Raw genomic sequence first — 17,272 nt, 5'->3', positions numbered from 1 at the left:
ATTAGAAAAGACTTTAAGGACAACAGCATTCCTCTTAATACCATATAGCCAAAATAAAGAAAACACGGCACAGTATGAAGTCCAGAGTGAAGATTTGGAAAAAAAAACTAGGATGGATGTTCTAGGAGTATTCAGTTTACTGCCATATTTGGTTAATAAGCTGGGAACCTCTGCAAATTCATATGCTTTTAGAGTAGGAACCTCATCATTTCAATAATGCTTTCACCAAATAATGTGCGACTGTGTCAGTCATAGAGTCCCCACTCTTTGTAGACATCATTCTGTGCAAGGAAAACAGCGAGAATGAAGGACTAGCCAGGGCCAAAAGGGGAGATATGAGAAACTCCATGAAGAAACTGCAACTCTGATCAATTTTTAAAAGACAGCACACATACTGTCTTCACATGGATAATACACACACCCTTCCTTTTTGTCTGAATGAGGTAGGAATTGTATTTATCTACTTGGATGCTGAGTTCTCTGTTTAGCTTTTTTGCATATTCAGTGTTTTCTTACACAACAATAATCAGTCTCTAAGGAAAGTCCTTAAGAGATTAGCAACATCCCAGTCAAAGAAGCACTCTAAAAACCTTGCTTTTACATTTTTATTTTTTACTTCTTTAAAAAGGAAGGGGTGGAAGGTTTACAATTGATTGAAAACATTTATTACACTCAAGTTAAAGGACTGAGTTGAATTCTCTGAGATCATAATGATTCTTTTCTCTGGGCGAACAATTCTGAGTACAAACATTGGATATAAGGTACAGATTGAAGTACCAACTGCACAGTTGTGGGCATTCTGAATTGATGAACAATCAAAAAATCTGTCAGAGGAAAAAAAATTACAGGAAAGAAAAATAAATGTGCCACAACACAAAGTAGAAAGAATTAGGTATATTGCCAAATGACAAGTCCGAACTTGCAATATCTTCTTATCCATGTGCAATTTGTAAAGTGATCTGAAAGGATTAATCAAGAACAGACAAATTTTGAATTTTCAGAATGTAGTAATTATCAATTTGCTTTCAGTGGTACAAATAATCTGACTAGTTGCCTATAGCTGTATAATTATATGAAATAATGAGTAAACAACATATTTATCTAGACTATCTCTTCACAGTTCCCCATAACATCCCATAAGAATGTAATTCCAATACTCAAATTTAAATAGAAATTATAGCCAATTATAAAGTACTGAAAGCATCATAGATTCATTTTAATATGATTGCTTCTTGTTAGCTACCAATGTAGCCAGTTTGAAGAAAAACCTTTTATTCAATTCTACACCTGCTCTATTTGGCAGAATATTAAACTTACTATAAAGATTTATAAATTCAATAAAAATGGAAAACTGAAGGGTTTTTTCTTCTGAATCCATAAACCACTTCTACAGTAGCAGTTATTTACTTAGATTCACAATTCTTTAGAGAAACAATCTGTACTAGCCTCATACTAATATGCATATTTATTGTTTGTTCTTAAACTAAATATAGTGGAAACATTTAATATGAATTTACCTCCCTCACATCTTAAATGATTCCAAAGAAATGTGAGAGACCTTCTTGAGATCACTTTAAGACTTAAATTTTGCATAAGGAAGACTTCCTCTGAAATCTTCAATTAAGGACAAAAATAAACAGGAGCTGCTTGTAGCCCACATTATACATTTTTTTCAGCCAGGTACCCTTCAATGCTCCTGAGATTTTGTAAACATATGAATCACATTTCAGTAAGATATTCAACACTTAAGTCTCATTCTCAAATAGAGAGTAAATACATATTAAAAATTGAGTTGAGAAAACCTGATGAATTCAAGTAACCACCATATGGAGGTTTATATATTTGTTTGAATCAGACAGGAGAGTAACCAAAAACAGAAACTGTTTTAACAAAAGCAGAGAAGAATTGTTTAAGATACTCATATCTTATTGCAGACAAACTGCCTGTAAATTTGGATATTCAGAAATTCTGAAAGGCCAGAAGAGTACAGTTCCTCGTATGAAAGCAAACAGAAGCAAAAAGACTAAGTCATTATCTCAAATGGGACCAGAGGCATAGAGGCATTCTAAAAGGATTTTAAATATAGCTGGAGCTCATGGTTTTCACAGGTGGAGACTGGAAAAGGATCATGAATGATACACCAGTTTTCTACACAGATGAACTGCTGTCAATGCTGAGATTTATACATTAAGGAGCAGAGATATTAACTGGAGTAAGAACAAAACTGAATTTTGATTTTTTTTTTTTTTAGTTTTTTGTTTTTATTTAAATCAAAGAATTGGAAAACCGATATAGGAAAACACCCATAGAAAAAAAAAAAAAAAACATATTTCATAGCATATGTGATAGGATTTACATATGCACAGAAAGAAGTTTATATATATTTAAAAATACAAATTTACAATTTTTTATTTTTTATTTTTTTTTAAAGGAGGAGGAGGGTGCAGTTAAATGGTAATTCTCTGTAATTGGAACACAAGCAAAAATATCACCACAAATGTAAGCAGCTATCACTTTCTTTAGGTTCCTAGTTTACCTACCAACTGCTTTAACTCTACAGATTGGAATAGCCACAGTCGCTCTCCGTGGCTGTGGAGCAATGACATGCTTTACAGATCCAACAGAAGCTGCAGATGCACTGTGTTGCTGTAGCAATGGAAGGTCATACCAACGAGTGTTAACTGGAAGAATGAAGTTATACGCCGCCACCTAAAGAACATAAATATCATCATGGTCACTTTCCCAAAGCAATTGGTGTTTCTTGAACCATCTGAGCGCTATCACTGTTCCTTATTACTATTTCATAATTATCAAAATTAACATTAAAGTTGATCACAGGAATAGGATTTTCATTACTATTTGTTATCAGTCATTTAACTATGCAGTGAAAAGACATATTCACCCTACCAAGGAAAAAAAATTGTATGCTCAAAAGAATCAGGGTTATCAGCACAGCTACAGACAAGGCTTCTGGTAAGTCACCATGCTGCGCTCCTTCGCAATATGAGCAAAGATAAAGATTGGAACTGTGACATAACCATGAGCAAGGAGGGGGAAACAAAACTATGTAAATTAAGAAAGTGATTTTCAAAAGTTGAAGAGAAAGACTCAGCATAAGCAACATGGGCTCAAACATTCAAGTGAAGTATGAGCAAAACAGACACTACTAAAACCACCATCATTGAACCTCACTGATTTTGAAGATTCCAAATTCCATTGGTTTTGATCCCAGTTTTATTGCAGCAGTAACATCCCCCTCATAAGTAGGTTTATAGAATTTGAAAAGAGTAGTTAATTTCACTGAAAGTTCCCTCCTTCCTTCCTTCTCCCCACATCCACACACAGCTTATGCACTTGAGAGGCCTAATTTATTTCATAGTGCACTTTTCAAGAAGGCATTTCTTGTCTTTTGTGCAGTCTTTACAAGGACAAACTTTACAGTATGCTCTCCAGACAAAGGGAAGAAAAAAAAAAAAAAAAAAAAGATAACCATAAAAAAGGCAACATAAGAAAAGCCAAACCTTCTACCATAAAGCCACTACTGGGATACTTCAAATTCTACAGCTGTTTTCACCTTGAAGGACACTGCAATCTTCAAAAAGGATTCTGGCCTATAAAGTCTGTGTGCTGCTTAAAATATGCAGCAAAGCCAGGTATATAAAGGAGATATAAATAATTTAAGAGCTTCCAAATACCACAGGGAATAGTGCATTGTGCTTTACTTTTGTATACATTGTAGTGAGCACAATATATAAATGACAGGAAAAAAAAAAAAAAAAAAAAAAGGCCCTACCACAAAAAATGAGGCAAATATTCACCTGCAACAGATTCAACACAGAACTTAGATAATGAGAATCAAGAACACAGCATTTATAATGTTTGGAGTTCCAGCAGCATTTGTAAGACAGATCTACAAGCTCCTGGTGAGCAACATGTGCTGAATGTTATGGAACATATATTTCGTAAGATGACTATGTGCAGCGAGGGGAAATTCTTTCTAGCAAGATCACAGCACTCATATTATCACTGATGATTCAGATCTGAAAGATTTTATAATACAGAATTGCACTTTCCAAAATTAAGACGATAAATGACATGAAATTTTTTTAGTAACTAATACTGAATTGTATTGTTAGCAAAGACTGAGTAAAAAGCCTGATAGAATTTAAACGTGCTTCTATATTTAATGCCATAAAAACCACCACAAAAAATATTCTACATTACATCAGTATAAAATGCAAATAATGGAAAAAAGCTAAAAAGGATATTTTCCTCACAGAGGTAGAAACTGCTTTCACTTCAAAGCATGTTTGAAATATGTTGTCCTTCACAACAGTGTCTCTTTACAGCTTTAGACAAACAACTATCTTTTCCTCACAGTTGAAAATAAAAAGCATAAAAAGCACATCAAGACTTTGAAATCCATCAAAAATAATTTAAATTATTTTCTGAAAATATATGTGAGGTTTGACAAATTAAAGGTGAATACCTGGTGCATTAGTAACATAGCTGTAAAAATACATGTTTAAGAAAGAAACAACTTCAAAGTGAATCAATAAGAGGGAAATTTTCCAGTACTCTCTAGTCAAGCTAGAGAGTTTAACAGTTACAGACCAGATCCCATCAGAAGCTTCTATCACGCTCCTCAAGCTGTACAATTTTTTATATTGGTCACACGTACCTAGCATTCATCTTCTAAAGTGTAAAATGCAATCTGCTGCATGTATCAATGGCTCCCAAGCAGTACAGCTCACCATAAAGAAAAGATGACCGCATATCTCAGCACACATCTCAGGTTTAAAGATTATAGCCAGGCCTGGCAGCTTCCCATAGCCAGCATGGACATCCTATGTGGGCAATTCTAATACTCCAAGTACTACTGCCAAAGCAATGCAGTATAAACAATTTATCTAGAAAATCCTTTCCATTCTTATCATGTATGACAGGCATACAAATATAATTATACAATTTTTCAAGCCCCTGCTAGCTAAGATTACACTGCTTAACATGTTATGACATAATTGATTATGCAAAAGAACAGTGTCTATAGCACTACTGTTTTGTGCGTTCAGGTTGGCCAGTAAGAGGTGGAATCTCTCTATCCTTCCAAAGCAGCTTTTCAAAATTTGTTCTTCATTCCCAGCATCAGGCCAATGTGTTTTCCTGCTATTGTGAAGCAAGAGTTTTACCTGCTTCATACTGGCAAACAAAAGCAACAGTTTGATTCACTACACATAGATCCTTATGTTCACTGAAAGCCTACATTTGCCCTGAAGTTCAATAGTGTAAAGACAGAGCCAAGACCACTCACAGAAGTGGATTTTCATAATATCAAACAAGTCACATAACTTGTACCTGATTCATACACACCTTTCATTCATTAACTGCACATTAACATGCACTCAAAATAAAAAATGACTCAGATTTATGTACAGAAATTGTATTATAATAATATACATGTATAAACATCACTGAAACAGAATTGAAAGTTTTTTTCTTAATGCTTTGCAACCACAATCATTACTTTTCACAGCAGATTTATTTTTCACTTTCAATCTCTAATACTTCAAAATGAAAAATTATCTATTATTTTGCATAATGCACAAAATTAATGACATTTCTTTAAAAAAAATCAAACAAAACCTCTGAAATTATTACTAGACTTACAGTCCATGAATTCTCCATAGTTATTCATTTGTTCAGATATTTTTCTGAAGCCTACATTTAATTTTGTAAACCAGAGGACATGAGGAGGAAAGGATAAGAAGCAAGCAGCCTCGTACGAGTTATTTCACAAACACTCAGGGTTATTAATATAATATGAAATATTTTTCCTGTCCTGATTTAATGTAATTATGCACATTAATTGGAAAAGAGACCTGATCTGCAAAGTGGGAACCTCAGCAATTCAAATACTTCAAAAGAAGCTTTAAAAAGAACAGTCATATGCAACAAAGCAGTTTTTTGTTATGTGGTCACCTCCAACAGATACACTCGTGTAGGAAGCCACGACACAAGATAACAATTCTTTAAATAAAACATATTTCTGCAATATTTCATTTAGTAGTCATTTACAAGAAAAACACATCTCTTCCTTAAAAATAGCTAAATAAATGTTGTAAAGTTTTAAGAAAACTTTTTTGATCAAGAAAGCTCAGCTACCCAAATTCATTTGAGATTTTCAAAATGCCATGGTTCGGTCACAGAGTAGATGACAGCTCTAAGCCAAACAGTGGAAAGTGAACACAGCTGAGTGCCTTCTGGCCTCAGGCCTCAACACAAAGTACACTGAAATAAACAAAAGAGGAAAGTGTTACCCCAAAAGCCAGAATATAAAGAGAGAATATAAAGGCACTTAAAACGAATGCATTCGAAAAAAAATTAAGCAGAATTATCAGACTGAGGGGGGAACAAGATTGAGCAAAAATGTTGCTGTCAAATCCAGGAATCAAACACTTTATTTAGCACAAAGAATACATCATATCTCCCTAAAATCACAAGACTTGCTCTTACAGTACCGCTTCACATAGTCAATCAGTAAACTATCACTTAAAACATCTGTGAAAGAAAATATCAATGTATTTATCACATAATTAGCACACTGTACAAATATCTTGAAGCATTCGAAATCACCAATTTTTTTGTGTGTAGGAATCATTTTAAAATTTATTTGTAGCACTAGCAAAATAGATTTCAGCAGTGATTCCAGAATTGTGACTATATTAAAAAAAATTACTCTAAAATTTAAACCAAACAATATAATAAAATGATACTGAAGAACCAAGTGCTTATGCACTGTAGCTGAATACAAAATCTACACACAAGTTTTAAGACTTAACGTTAGCCTTTTGTTAAAACATACACATATTTTAATGCAACCTAAATTTCCTAGCTATCGCTTATAAGCAGCACAACAAATAATGCAACAAGTGTTGAAATCCACCATTTAAAACATTAAAATTAAACTACAGAGTACAGTACAAAGACGATGCATTAAAAATACTCTGAGTATTTTGCAGTTTCACATCTGGTTTTCCATGGAATTTCTTATCTGAGAATTCTGTTCACTAAAAATAAACAATTCCATTATTATCACTGTCAAATAATAAATAAATCAAATACCACCTGCCACTTCCTGCCACAAAGCCTAAGCAATAAGCTCTGACAGTTGAGACTTTCTCCATTTGTCTCAATCAAAGCTCTCATGAGCCTCATTATTGCACAGCTGTGTAATCTGCCTTTTTTCCAAGATGCTGGAATTTGCTTTTTTCCAGCAGATTTTTTTTTTTTTTTTTTTTTTTAAAGCAGCACACCCTACACCTTGTTTTTCCTTTTTGCCTTACTAGAACTTGCATGATACTGCTGCTACCAGGTCTATTACCCAGCCTCATAAAGCACAATGACAACACAGGAACAAAAATCATCACTGGGCCAATATTCACTGTGCTCACACACTGCCTACTTGTCTTGTACAGAAGAGAGAAACAAAGGGCACCTTAGTGTTACCTAGATAGGTAGCAAAATCTAGTTTGCAGAATATGGGTAAAAGACAGAAAAACCTTACTTCTTGGATAAGGTCAGGGGAACTCCAACAAGTATTCAGCCATATGTTCATATTGTCTATTTATTTGTTGCCATTCTTAAAACTAGCATGAAATTTTATTTCAGCATCTGAAATAAAAGCCCTGTATAACAAATCAGACGTACAGCAAGCTAAACCAAAGTGAAAAAACAAAACTGAAATGTAGTCATTGAGAGTTAATTAAAAGTATAACAAAGCAAAAGAGAAAGGATCATTTGTTCTTTATACAAATATTAAGAAGGTTTAGCAGCTTACCCATTTGTATTTTTGTATATTGTTCTCACATACCTCTCTAACAATAAATGCAAATGAATCCCAATGTTAAACTCTTTCTAGTGAGATGGAGAGCTCTGTCACCTCTAACATTTTCTGAGAGGCTGGAGAAACAAGAAGGAAGCATGCCTTGCCTTAGCAGCTCCTACACTTAGTTTAATTTCACTACTCCTTAGAGCAGTGGGAGAGATATGTCAAAATTTGTCGATGTTATTTTATAAACTTGCCAACATATCTCCTCTTTAGGAATTTCCTTTGATGTCACATTTAACTGTGCCTATTACATTTTAATACAAATTGTGGGAGCTATTCAGAGTTTCTGTATGTCTGCATGGAGTAATAGAAACAGGCTCAGGGAAGGACCACAAAGATGATCAAAGAGCTGAAGCACCTCTCATGAAGAAAGAGAGGATGTGTTAGGATTCTTCAGCCTGGAGAAGGATCCAGGAAGACCCCACTGAAACCTTCCAGAACTTAAAAGGAGCTTAAAGGCAGGAGGGAGACTGCCTTTTTGCATAGTCTGATAATGACAGGACAAGAGGAAGAGCTTTAATCTAAGAGATGAGATTTAAGTGAGATGTCAGGGAGAAATTTTTTTTCACTGAGAGGGCAGAGAGACCCTGGCCCAGGCTGCCCAGAGAAGCTGTGGGCAAGAAAAATTTTTCTTCCCCCCTAAAATTTATATCATAAATAAAGCAGGCTGCAACTAATATAACCTTGCTTTCAGTTAGATTACCATACCACTATTCATAAGTGACAGTTGGAGATGCTCAGATGACAAATGAAATCACATTATTTCAGAAGACTTCTGAAACAGTAGATATTCTATATGCCTAATCACTTAAATTTACAGCAACATAAGAAAAAAAAAAAAAACATTAAATCATCCTAACTAGCATGGATTAAAACTAGGAAAGAAAATAGCAATAAAGATCAATTATAATTCAGTAGGAAATGAAGTACTAAAAGAGACACAGAATCCTGATTTTGATAGTTTGGAGGGATAAGATTTATTTAGGATTTTAGAGAGTTAGTATTTCACTAGCCTAGAAGGACATAATTGGCTTTTCTGCTGCAGTACTTTCTAGTACAGTGAAGAATAAGAAATCAGTTTGTACAGCAGGACTATCACCAGATAAATCCCACGCAATAAGCAGAAACAGAGCTGCCAAGTTCCAGGTTATGGCTTATATCAATATGGCTGAATTTTAGACCTTACACATAATTATGTACTTTTATCTACCAAGATGAAAGGGGAGGGGGAAAAAAAGTTGACTACAACTACACTGCAGGTTAGAAATATACATTGCAAGTCATAGAATGGTTTGGTTTAAGAGGGACATGAAAGACCACCCAGATTCCAACCCCCTGCCATGGCATTTAAGTTAAACAGTTTTGGAGAAATAAAACTACTGAAGCAGGTCCAGAGGAGGGCCACAAAGATGATCAAAGGGCTGGAGCACCAATTCTTATGTAGAAAGGTTAAGGGAGCTGGGCTTGTTTAGCTTGGAGAAGTCTACAGGGAGGCCTCATTAAGGCCTTCCAGTACTTAAAAAGGAACTTATAGGCAGGAGGGAGACCAAGTTTTTACATGGCCCGACAACAACAGGACAAGCTTTAACCTAAAAGAGATGAGATTTAGGTTAGATGTCAGGGGGAAATTTTTCACTTCCAGTGTAGTGAGACCCTGGCCCGGGCTGCCCAGAGAAGCTGTGGTGCCCCATCCTTTGAGGCGCTCAAGGCCAGGTTGGATGGGGCCCTGGGCAGCCTGAACTGGGGGGGGGGGGGGGGGCCAGCCCTGTCTACAGCAGGGGTTGGGTTGGGTGGGCGGGCTTTGAGGTCCCTCTAACTGAAATACAATCCATCATATTAAGCCACTCCCCATCATATTTGAAAAGTTGTGGCTGTCAGGTGAGGCCCCAGATGACTGGAGGAAGGGTCACATCACTCCCCTTTAAAAGAAAAGGAGCAAGGAGGACCCGGGGAACTACATGCCGGTGAGTCTCACCTCTGCCTGGGAAGATCATGTAACAGATCCTCCTGGACAATATACTTGATCACATGAAGAATGAATGTGTGATCCAAGACAACTAGCACAGTTTCACCAGGGGAAGGTCATGTTTAACTAATCTGGTGGCCTTCTACGATGGAGTGACAGCATCAGTGGACATAGGAAAGGCAACCAATATCATGAACCTGGACTTGAGCAAGGCCTTTTACATGGTCCCCCACCACATCCTTATCTCCAAATTGGAGGAATATGGATTTGATGGGTGGACCACTCAATGGATAAGAAATTGGTTGACAGGCTCCAGACAGAACCATTAATCACCACCCTCTATGTCCAGGTGGAAGCCAGTAACGAGCAGCATCCCCCCAGGGGTCTGTCTTGGGACCTGTACTCTTTAACATCTTTATCAATGACATCGACAACAGAATTGAGTGCACCCTCAGCAAGTTGGCTGATGAAACCAAGCTGAGTGGTGTGGTTAACAAGGTGGAAGGAAGGGATGCCATTCAGAGGGACCTCAACAGGCTTGAAAGGTGGGCCTGGGTGAACCTAATGAGATTCAACGCAGCAAAGTGCAAGGTTTTGCACTTGGGCCAGAGAATCCCACACATCCATACAGACTGGAAGGAGCGGTCCTTGAGAGCAGCCCTGCAGAGAAGGACCTGGGGGTCCTGGTGGATGAAAAACTGAACATGAGCCAGCAGTGTGCCCTTGCAGCTGGGAAAGCAAATGGTATCCTGGGCTCCATCAGAAGAGGGGTGGCCAGCAGGGGAGAGGAAGGTGATTGTCCCTCTTTACTCTGCTCTTGAAAGACCCCATCTGTAGTACTGTGTCCAGGTCTGGAGTCCCCAGTACAAGACAGAGAGCTGCTGGAGAGGGTCCAGAGGAGAGCCACAAAGATGATCAGGGGGCTGGAGCACCTCCCCTATGAAGACAGGCTGAGGGAGCTGGGCCTGGAGAAGAGAAGGCTGCGGGGTGACCTCATTGCAGCCTTCCAGTACCTAAAGGGAGCCTACAAACAGGAGGGGAGTCAACTCTTTGAAAGGGTAGAAAATGGCAGGACAAGGGGAAATGGTTTTAAGTTGAAGATTTAGGTTAGACGTCAGGTGGAAATTCTTTACAGAGTGGTGAGGTGCTGGAACAGGCTGCCCCAGAGAAGTGGTAGATGCCCCATCCCTGGAGGTGTTCAAGGCCAGGTTGGATGGGGCCCTGGGCAGCCTGGTCTGGTATTAAATGGGGAGGTTGGTGGCCCTGCATGTGGCAGGGGAGTTGGAGATTCATGATCCTTGAGGTCCCTTCCAACCCAGATCATTCTACGACTCTAGGATAAACTAATACAGAAGCCTTAAAATTTAACCTATTTTTAAATTTAAATCTTACACGTTGTACATATCCCTGTATTTTTTTATGAAATAGCATTGTGTGATTCTAAAGTAATGTTTCAGATCCTGCTTATAATTTTTAAATCAGTATGTTTGAGCATTCCACTTTTATCAAACTTCTAACTTCTGAATTTTCTATGTAGATGCTGAAAAGAATATCAACCACTAGCTCAGCAAAATTAAAATAATATTTGTATAGTCATTTCTTTGTTCTCATCTAATCCACAAACAGGAAACCTCTGCAAAGACGATGACCAAAAAAGGAAGGAAAACTCAGGAGATTCGGAAAGTTCTTAGAGAAAGGCATTCCAGTTTTATCAACCATTGACTTACTGTGCTGTTATATTCATGGCTTACTAGATGCTAACTGGTAGTTACGAAGTAGCATTTTGCTTCTCATTCCTATATTACAATCAGCCAGTGTAAACAGAGAAAAAAGCATGAGAAGCTTTCAGTATCTATCATGACTTTAAGGTGAAAAATATGCTTAAGAGAACACAATTTGAACACATTACTTTAACAAAAAGAAACATGCACCTCTGGATGATGGCAAGAATTAGAGACAAAATTGAACTTGTGGGCTGAAATAAAAAGCCATTTCCTAAGACAGAAGAGGAAAGTGGAAACAAAAATGCAATTATAACAATGTATGCACCTCCATAACAGAGATAAGCAGATAGCTTTTCCATATTCCAATTTCATAAGCTAAAAATCTACAGTTCTGTGTATTAGTTAGTTAGTTCAACTGTTTTGAATTTCACACAGAAAGAATATTTATTAAGCCTTGATAGTTCACTCCAGCAACTACTGGGTAAACAAACTACAAGATAAATTGAAATTGTATGCACTAAACTTAAAGATAATTTATTCCATTCTCTAGCAAAAAACGAGAGCATGGCATTCCTAGGTTTGTCAAACCCTTCTCAGGAGTCTTCAATAACCAAGATTCCAAAATAATTTACCTGAAAATTTGACCCCTTTTGCTATAGAGAGTTTTTATCTCAAATTTAATCCACCTGTCATAATTTACACTCATTATTCATTCCTATCTACTACAATGATACTACCATATGTTAACAATATTCTATTTATTTTTTATTTTGTACTTTCTGGAGTTCTAATCATTTCTATTGCTTTCATTGATCCACTTCTTTCTCTGAGCACAGCAACTCAAACAGGAAGTGTGGTAAGTATTATTGGCACTGAACAATTATTTTACCTGTTTTACTTATGTTATTTCTATGACTTACTCCAATTTATATCTGTCTCCCTCACAACGGCATTACAAATTTCAAGATCAGGTTGAACGGAACCCTGGGCAACTTGAGCAGGTGCCTGTTTTAGTGGATGGCCACCCTGACTATGGCAGTAGAGTTGGTACTAGCTGAACATTGAGGTCCCTTCCAAGCCACGCCATTCTATGATTTTATGATACAAAATAACTAATACAACAGGTTTGTTGAGGTTCATAATATGAAAGCCTACCTCTTTAGGTGTGAAGGACAAGGAGCACTGCAGGGATGACTTTCCCTGTAAAGTAACTGAATGCAAATGAGTCTTTGAAGAACCGCTGTCAACCACTGTCAAACAAAAGTCAGAATCACATTACAGGTGCCTTTGTACTAAATATCAATCTTGTAAGAATTGCAGTAATTTTAAGTGATGTCCACCACAGATATATACACAGCAGATGTTTATCATCAAGATATAAATGAACATATTTTCATAAGCATTCTGGAGTTAACTTTCAGAAGTGATAATAACAGTAACTTTAATGAAAGTCATAAAATAGTCAGCTGAAGTTTTTCCCCCCCTAAATGACTTCTAGCCTTTACCAGTTTAGGCTTCCTTAATTCTTTAGGCTTTTGGGTCCTATTTTAAAAACACTGACAGAAGCATGAAGTAAACCACCTCTGAGGACAATATTCACTCTGTGACAAAACCATCTGAACAATATGGGATATCAATGGATGTCACGTTATTCGTTTCAAGCACAAAGTCTGATCTAGAAATCGTGTAATGAATCAATTCCCAGGGTGGTTAGTTGTCTACCATAGACAGTCTTACAGACCTTTAATTAAGATAACTGACTAAGGGCCTTCACTTTCCCTTTGAAATCTATTGTGTGGTAAGGAGATCCCTTTGTTCTCATCAGATTCCTTTTTGTGATCATCCACATTTAGTTCTACATAAGGATATAAATAGAAATTAAAATACTGGCTTGCACAAGTGTTCCAATTTCCTGAGCTTGCAGTAACAAGAGGCTGAATGAACATAGCTGAAAAATCTTTCATGTTTAAGTATAGCACAGACAATACCAGGACTGAATTAAAAAAGGGATGAGCAACAACGAATAAAGAATAAGAAACTGTAGTCATATCAAGAAACAAAAGAACAGCAGCCAAATTCCTTATACTGCTCCAATGCCATCTAATTTGGGCATTACGTAAAAGAGACCCTGTGATTAACTCTGACTCCTTGCAGTGTTATAAAAAAATCCAGAACACCATAATGATGATGAATTAACTTAAAAGTAAACATTATCAAAACGGGGGGCAAAAGTCTAAGAATAGGAAATAAGTAGAGTTGACATTGTTTTTTGTTTTGTTTTTTAATTTTAACAGGCATGAAGGTATTCAGACATTTTTAAATGCCTTTGCAACCATAGGCAAAAAAAATAATAATAATAATCTACAGGAAACTATTTTCCAAATGCTTAATTTTAGCAAATGTCATTTTTTACATTAAACCACTGTTCAATACAAAATGAGTGCTTTACATTTTCTGTGAATTATAACATTTATATGCCAGAAATATTCTCACAGATTTTCTCTTAACATTATCCCATTTTTTTTATTCAGTGAAAATTGATACAACAAAAGCCAATACCTGTCTTGTCATCCTTGTTAGAATCAAGTTTAAAATCCTTATACTTCAAAAAATCAAATAACACTTTGGTACATGCTTGTCCTTCATTCTGCAGTAAAAATGGAATTGATTTTGTAGAACCAACATAAACACCACCAAAATCAAATTGTTCCTGTAAGTTTAAAGAAGAAAAAAAAAAGCCTGTAGTTGAACAGAACTTGAACTACATTTTTCACAGATTTACCATCAGGCAGACATCTCAATTGATCAATTGTTTTGCCTAGCCCTTATCTTGAAATTATTTCCAAGGTAGCAAACACAACAGTTAAGAATTCAATATAGAAATCCAGTTGCAGCATCACAAGGGTTTTCTTCTTTCAATAAATAGATCAATGGATCCACTTACCGCTATCCTACATTTTTCTCTGTAACTAACTTAAAGAAATCCTCTCTGTATTAATACAATTATTTTTCCCAAGTGTTCAAGTCCAAAGGTTAGAGTTAACTCTTAGTGTAACTTCCACATGTACGTTTAGCTTTTAATTTCTCCTCCTAAGTTACTTTCCTTCATTTGATAATTTTCCTCAGGAAGTTCACACAGGAAATAAAAACAGAAAATACAAAGTAGAGAAGAAGCACTTTGACATCAAGGTAATGCAAAACACTACAAGTCTTACCAATTGCTAGAATGTCTTCATACTTACCACATCGATCTTTATTTGAGGGGTATCTACAAATCCACTGATCCTAAGCACTAGTACTCCTGAGTTTCGAATTGCTACCTAAGTTAACAAAGAACAGTGTGATTGTTGACAAGGTCATTTTAACATAAAAGTCTCATCAAATTAGTCACAACTACAAGTAAAAACAAAACAAAGACAACATATCTGGATAGTTGTTGCTATCAATAAAGCTCCAAAACGGCTAGTCTTCTGCAGAAAAAGCAAACGTGGCAGGAAGTTGTATCACTAGAATGAGTGGTATTCTCTAACAGAATAAAGCTGAATGGATGGATTAGTTCTATTCAGCAAACATGAAGACTAGCACGCAGCAGATCTGTAGGCAAAATCCTTGAGGGAATTGCTGCTGCAAAACAGATGCTATTGTCTGGGGCAATGTTTGTTAGAAGTGGAATGAAAAAAATGATCATTAGGTTCAATGAGCATAATGTAGGCAGCCACAGAAGATGGAGAATCCAGGATTAAGTTCAAAAAAGGTAACAAAGATCAACCCCAACAGTAGAAATTTTTTTTTTTTTCTTTCCCCTACTTATCTAACTATAGACAAGTTCAGGAAGCAGACATGCAGAAAACAAACCAGGATTGGATGTTTATTGCACTCCTATTGTCAGATCAAGTTTACTAGTTATTCATCTCTAAAGTAACTTCATTCTGTAATTTAAAAAAAAAGTAGTCAAAAATGAAGAATATTTCAGTCCTGCAACTCCATTAAACACTAAAACTGTGCAAATGATTCTATGAAAACAATGAAATGTTAGTTTCAACGGCTTGCCAACAATATGACATGAATCGGCTCAAGTGAGAGGCTGTTTAGATACTTCTGTTATTGGTCTCAGTACTGCTCTGACCAGCTTACAAGCCATCAACAACTGTGAGAAATTCCCCCCTTTCCCCTCCAAGGATTAGAACACCAGAGGAAAGCTTCAGAGATGATCAAATGTACATACATATCAACATACAAGCATACAGATTTGAATACCTCCACTCTTGTATCAAAATTCATTTTTGCATTCGGAGTGAAACTGATTTTGAGATCAGCACAGCCTCCCACAGGTACCACTCCTTCAAAAGGGGTGATGACCATTCCAGGCAATGGATTTGAATCAATAACCTTCAAACACAAACATGAGATAGTAGTAGTACTGAAATAATAATAATTCACTGCTAAAAACAATACCTGTATCTATCATAAAGCTTTTATATGAAGATTCACCTTGTAAGAATAACATCCAATAAACAAATAAACATGATTGGTGCAAATAAAAATAAATTAATCAAATAGTACCAAAATGAAGTACAAGCAGCAGTTCTATGGATTTTCCTGACAACAATATCAGTCACTATATAAGTATAGCAAATTATTCTGTGATCAGAAGAACTGATGTGGTTGGGTTTCCTACTAATTCATGTTTTATGCCTTTACCTGCCCCAGCATTTCATCCACCTCTTACCTAAACCATAACACAGTCAACCCTCCTCTCAGCTGTTAGTCTAGTAAAGTAATCACATTTGTGGGGCCAAACATTCAACCTGTTCATTCTCACATACTAAATCCCTCCTCATTAGGTACATGAATATGGGATTCTTCCTTCACCACTGGGTTTCATAAAGCTTCCAGAATCTCCTAGATCATTAACACCTTGTTGGATTTGGTATAACAGATAGTGAAGAATCCCTCTGCTTATCTACCTTTCTGTAATCTTTTTTCTTCAAAAACTAAGATAAAATAGAGGTCATCCAATAACTGAGAATGAAAAACTGCAACAATCTGATAAAAATGAACTCCCTCCTCCCCCCCACATCAATAATTAAATGTGCTGAAAATACTTCTAGCTTACTTGGAAGTAGGCATGATTGTATCCTACGTTATAAAGAACAGCAGTCTTACAAGTAGGTAAAGCCAGTGCACAGTGACTGAAGGGTACCCATTGTTCCATAAATCGAACTTTTGTAAGACCAAGCTATCAAAATAATGAAAAAAAAGAATATAAGCAAGTTAAATCACATGTTATAAAGTATAAATAATCAGCCCAATTTTGTTTTCAATAAAAAGCTGACTTATCTGTTGAAATGTGTAAGTTATAACTACTCAAACAGAAAAATACAGGTTGAGTATGTGATGAGATTTATACAACCTATTGAATCTACCTAGATTCAAAGTGATCATATATAAACCTTTATATATTTCTGAGTTAAGATACATTAAAAAATATTCTCATTAAATTTAAAACCACAAGCTCCCTGATTTTTTAATGATGTGTGATGATGTGTGAGCAGAACAATATACTTCAGAGATTTAGAATATTCATGGTTTTACTGCATTAAACATTAAACTAAAACTGCCATGCTTTAGATATTCTTTTGAAGTCTTGGAAATTGCCATATGAAGCTACTCAGAGAAGAAAAAAAAGGATGC

The 17,272-nt window shown here is 36.1% G+C and overlaps 1 protein-coding gene across 1 annotated transcript in view; it reads right to left on the bottom strand.

Annotated features, from left to right (window-relative positions):
• The window catches only part of CFAP47 (cilia and flagella associated protein 47), a 258,882-nt gene that overhangs the window by 212,598 nt on the left and 29,012 nt on the right, over positions 1–17,272 (bottom strand). The window contains exons 18-23 of the mRNA XM_048953295.1: positions 16,695–16,817; positions 15,836–15,967; positions 14,821–14,898; positions 14,138–14,288; positions 12,734–12,828; positions 2,541–2,709 (exon numbers count right to left, since the gene is read on the bottom strand). Of these exons, the coding sequence (XP_048809252.1) occupies positions 2,541–2,709; positions 12,734–12,828; positions 14,138–14,288; positions 14,821–14,898; positions 15,836–15,967; positions 16,695–16,817 (748 nt within the window). The remainder of the gene's footprint in view (positions 1–2,540; positions 2,710–12,733; positions 12,829–14,137; positions 14,289–14,820; positions 14,899–15,835; positions 15,968–16,694; positions 16,818–17,272) is intronic.

The sequence above is a fragment of the Lagopus muta genome, chromosome 1 (genome assembly GCF_023343835.1).
Source record: "Lagopus muta isolate bLagMut1 chromosome 1, bLagMut1 primary, whole genome shotgun sequence".
Classification (NCBI taxonomy): Eukaryota; Metazoa; Chordata; class Aves; order Galliformes; family Phasianidae; genus Lagopus; species Lagopus muta.
Note: the sequence above shows the minus strand (reverse complement) of the source record. Positions and strands in the feature narration are given on the sequence as shown.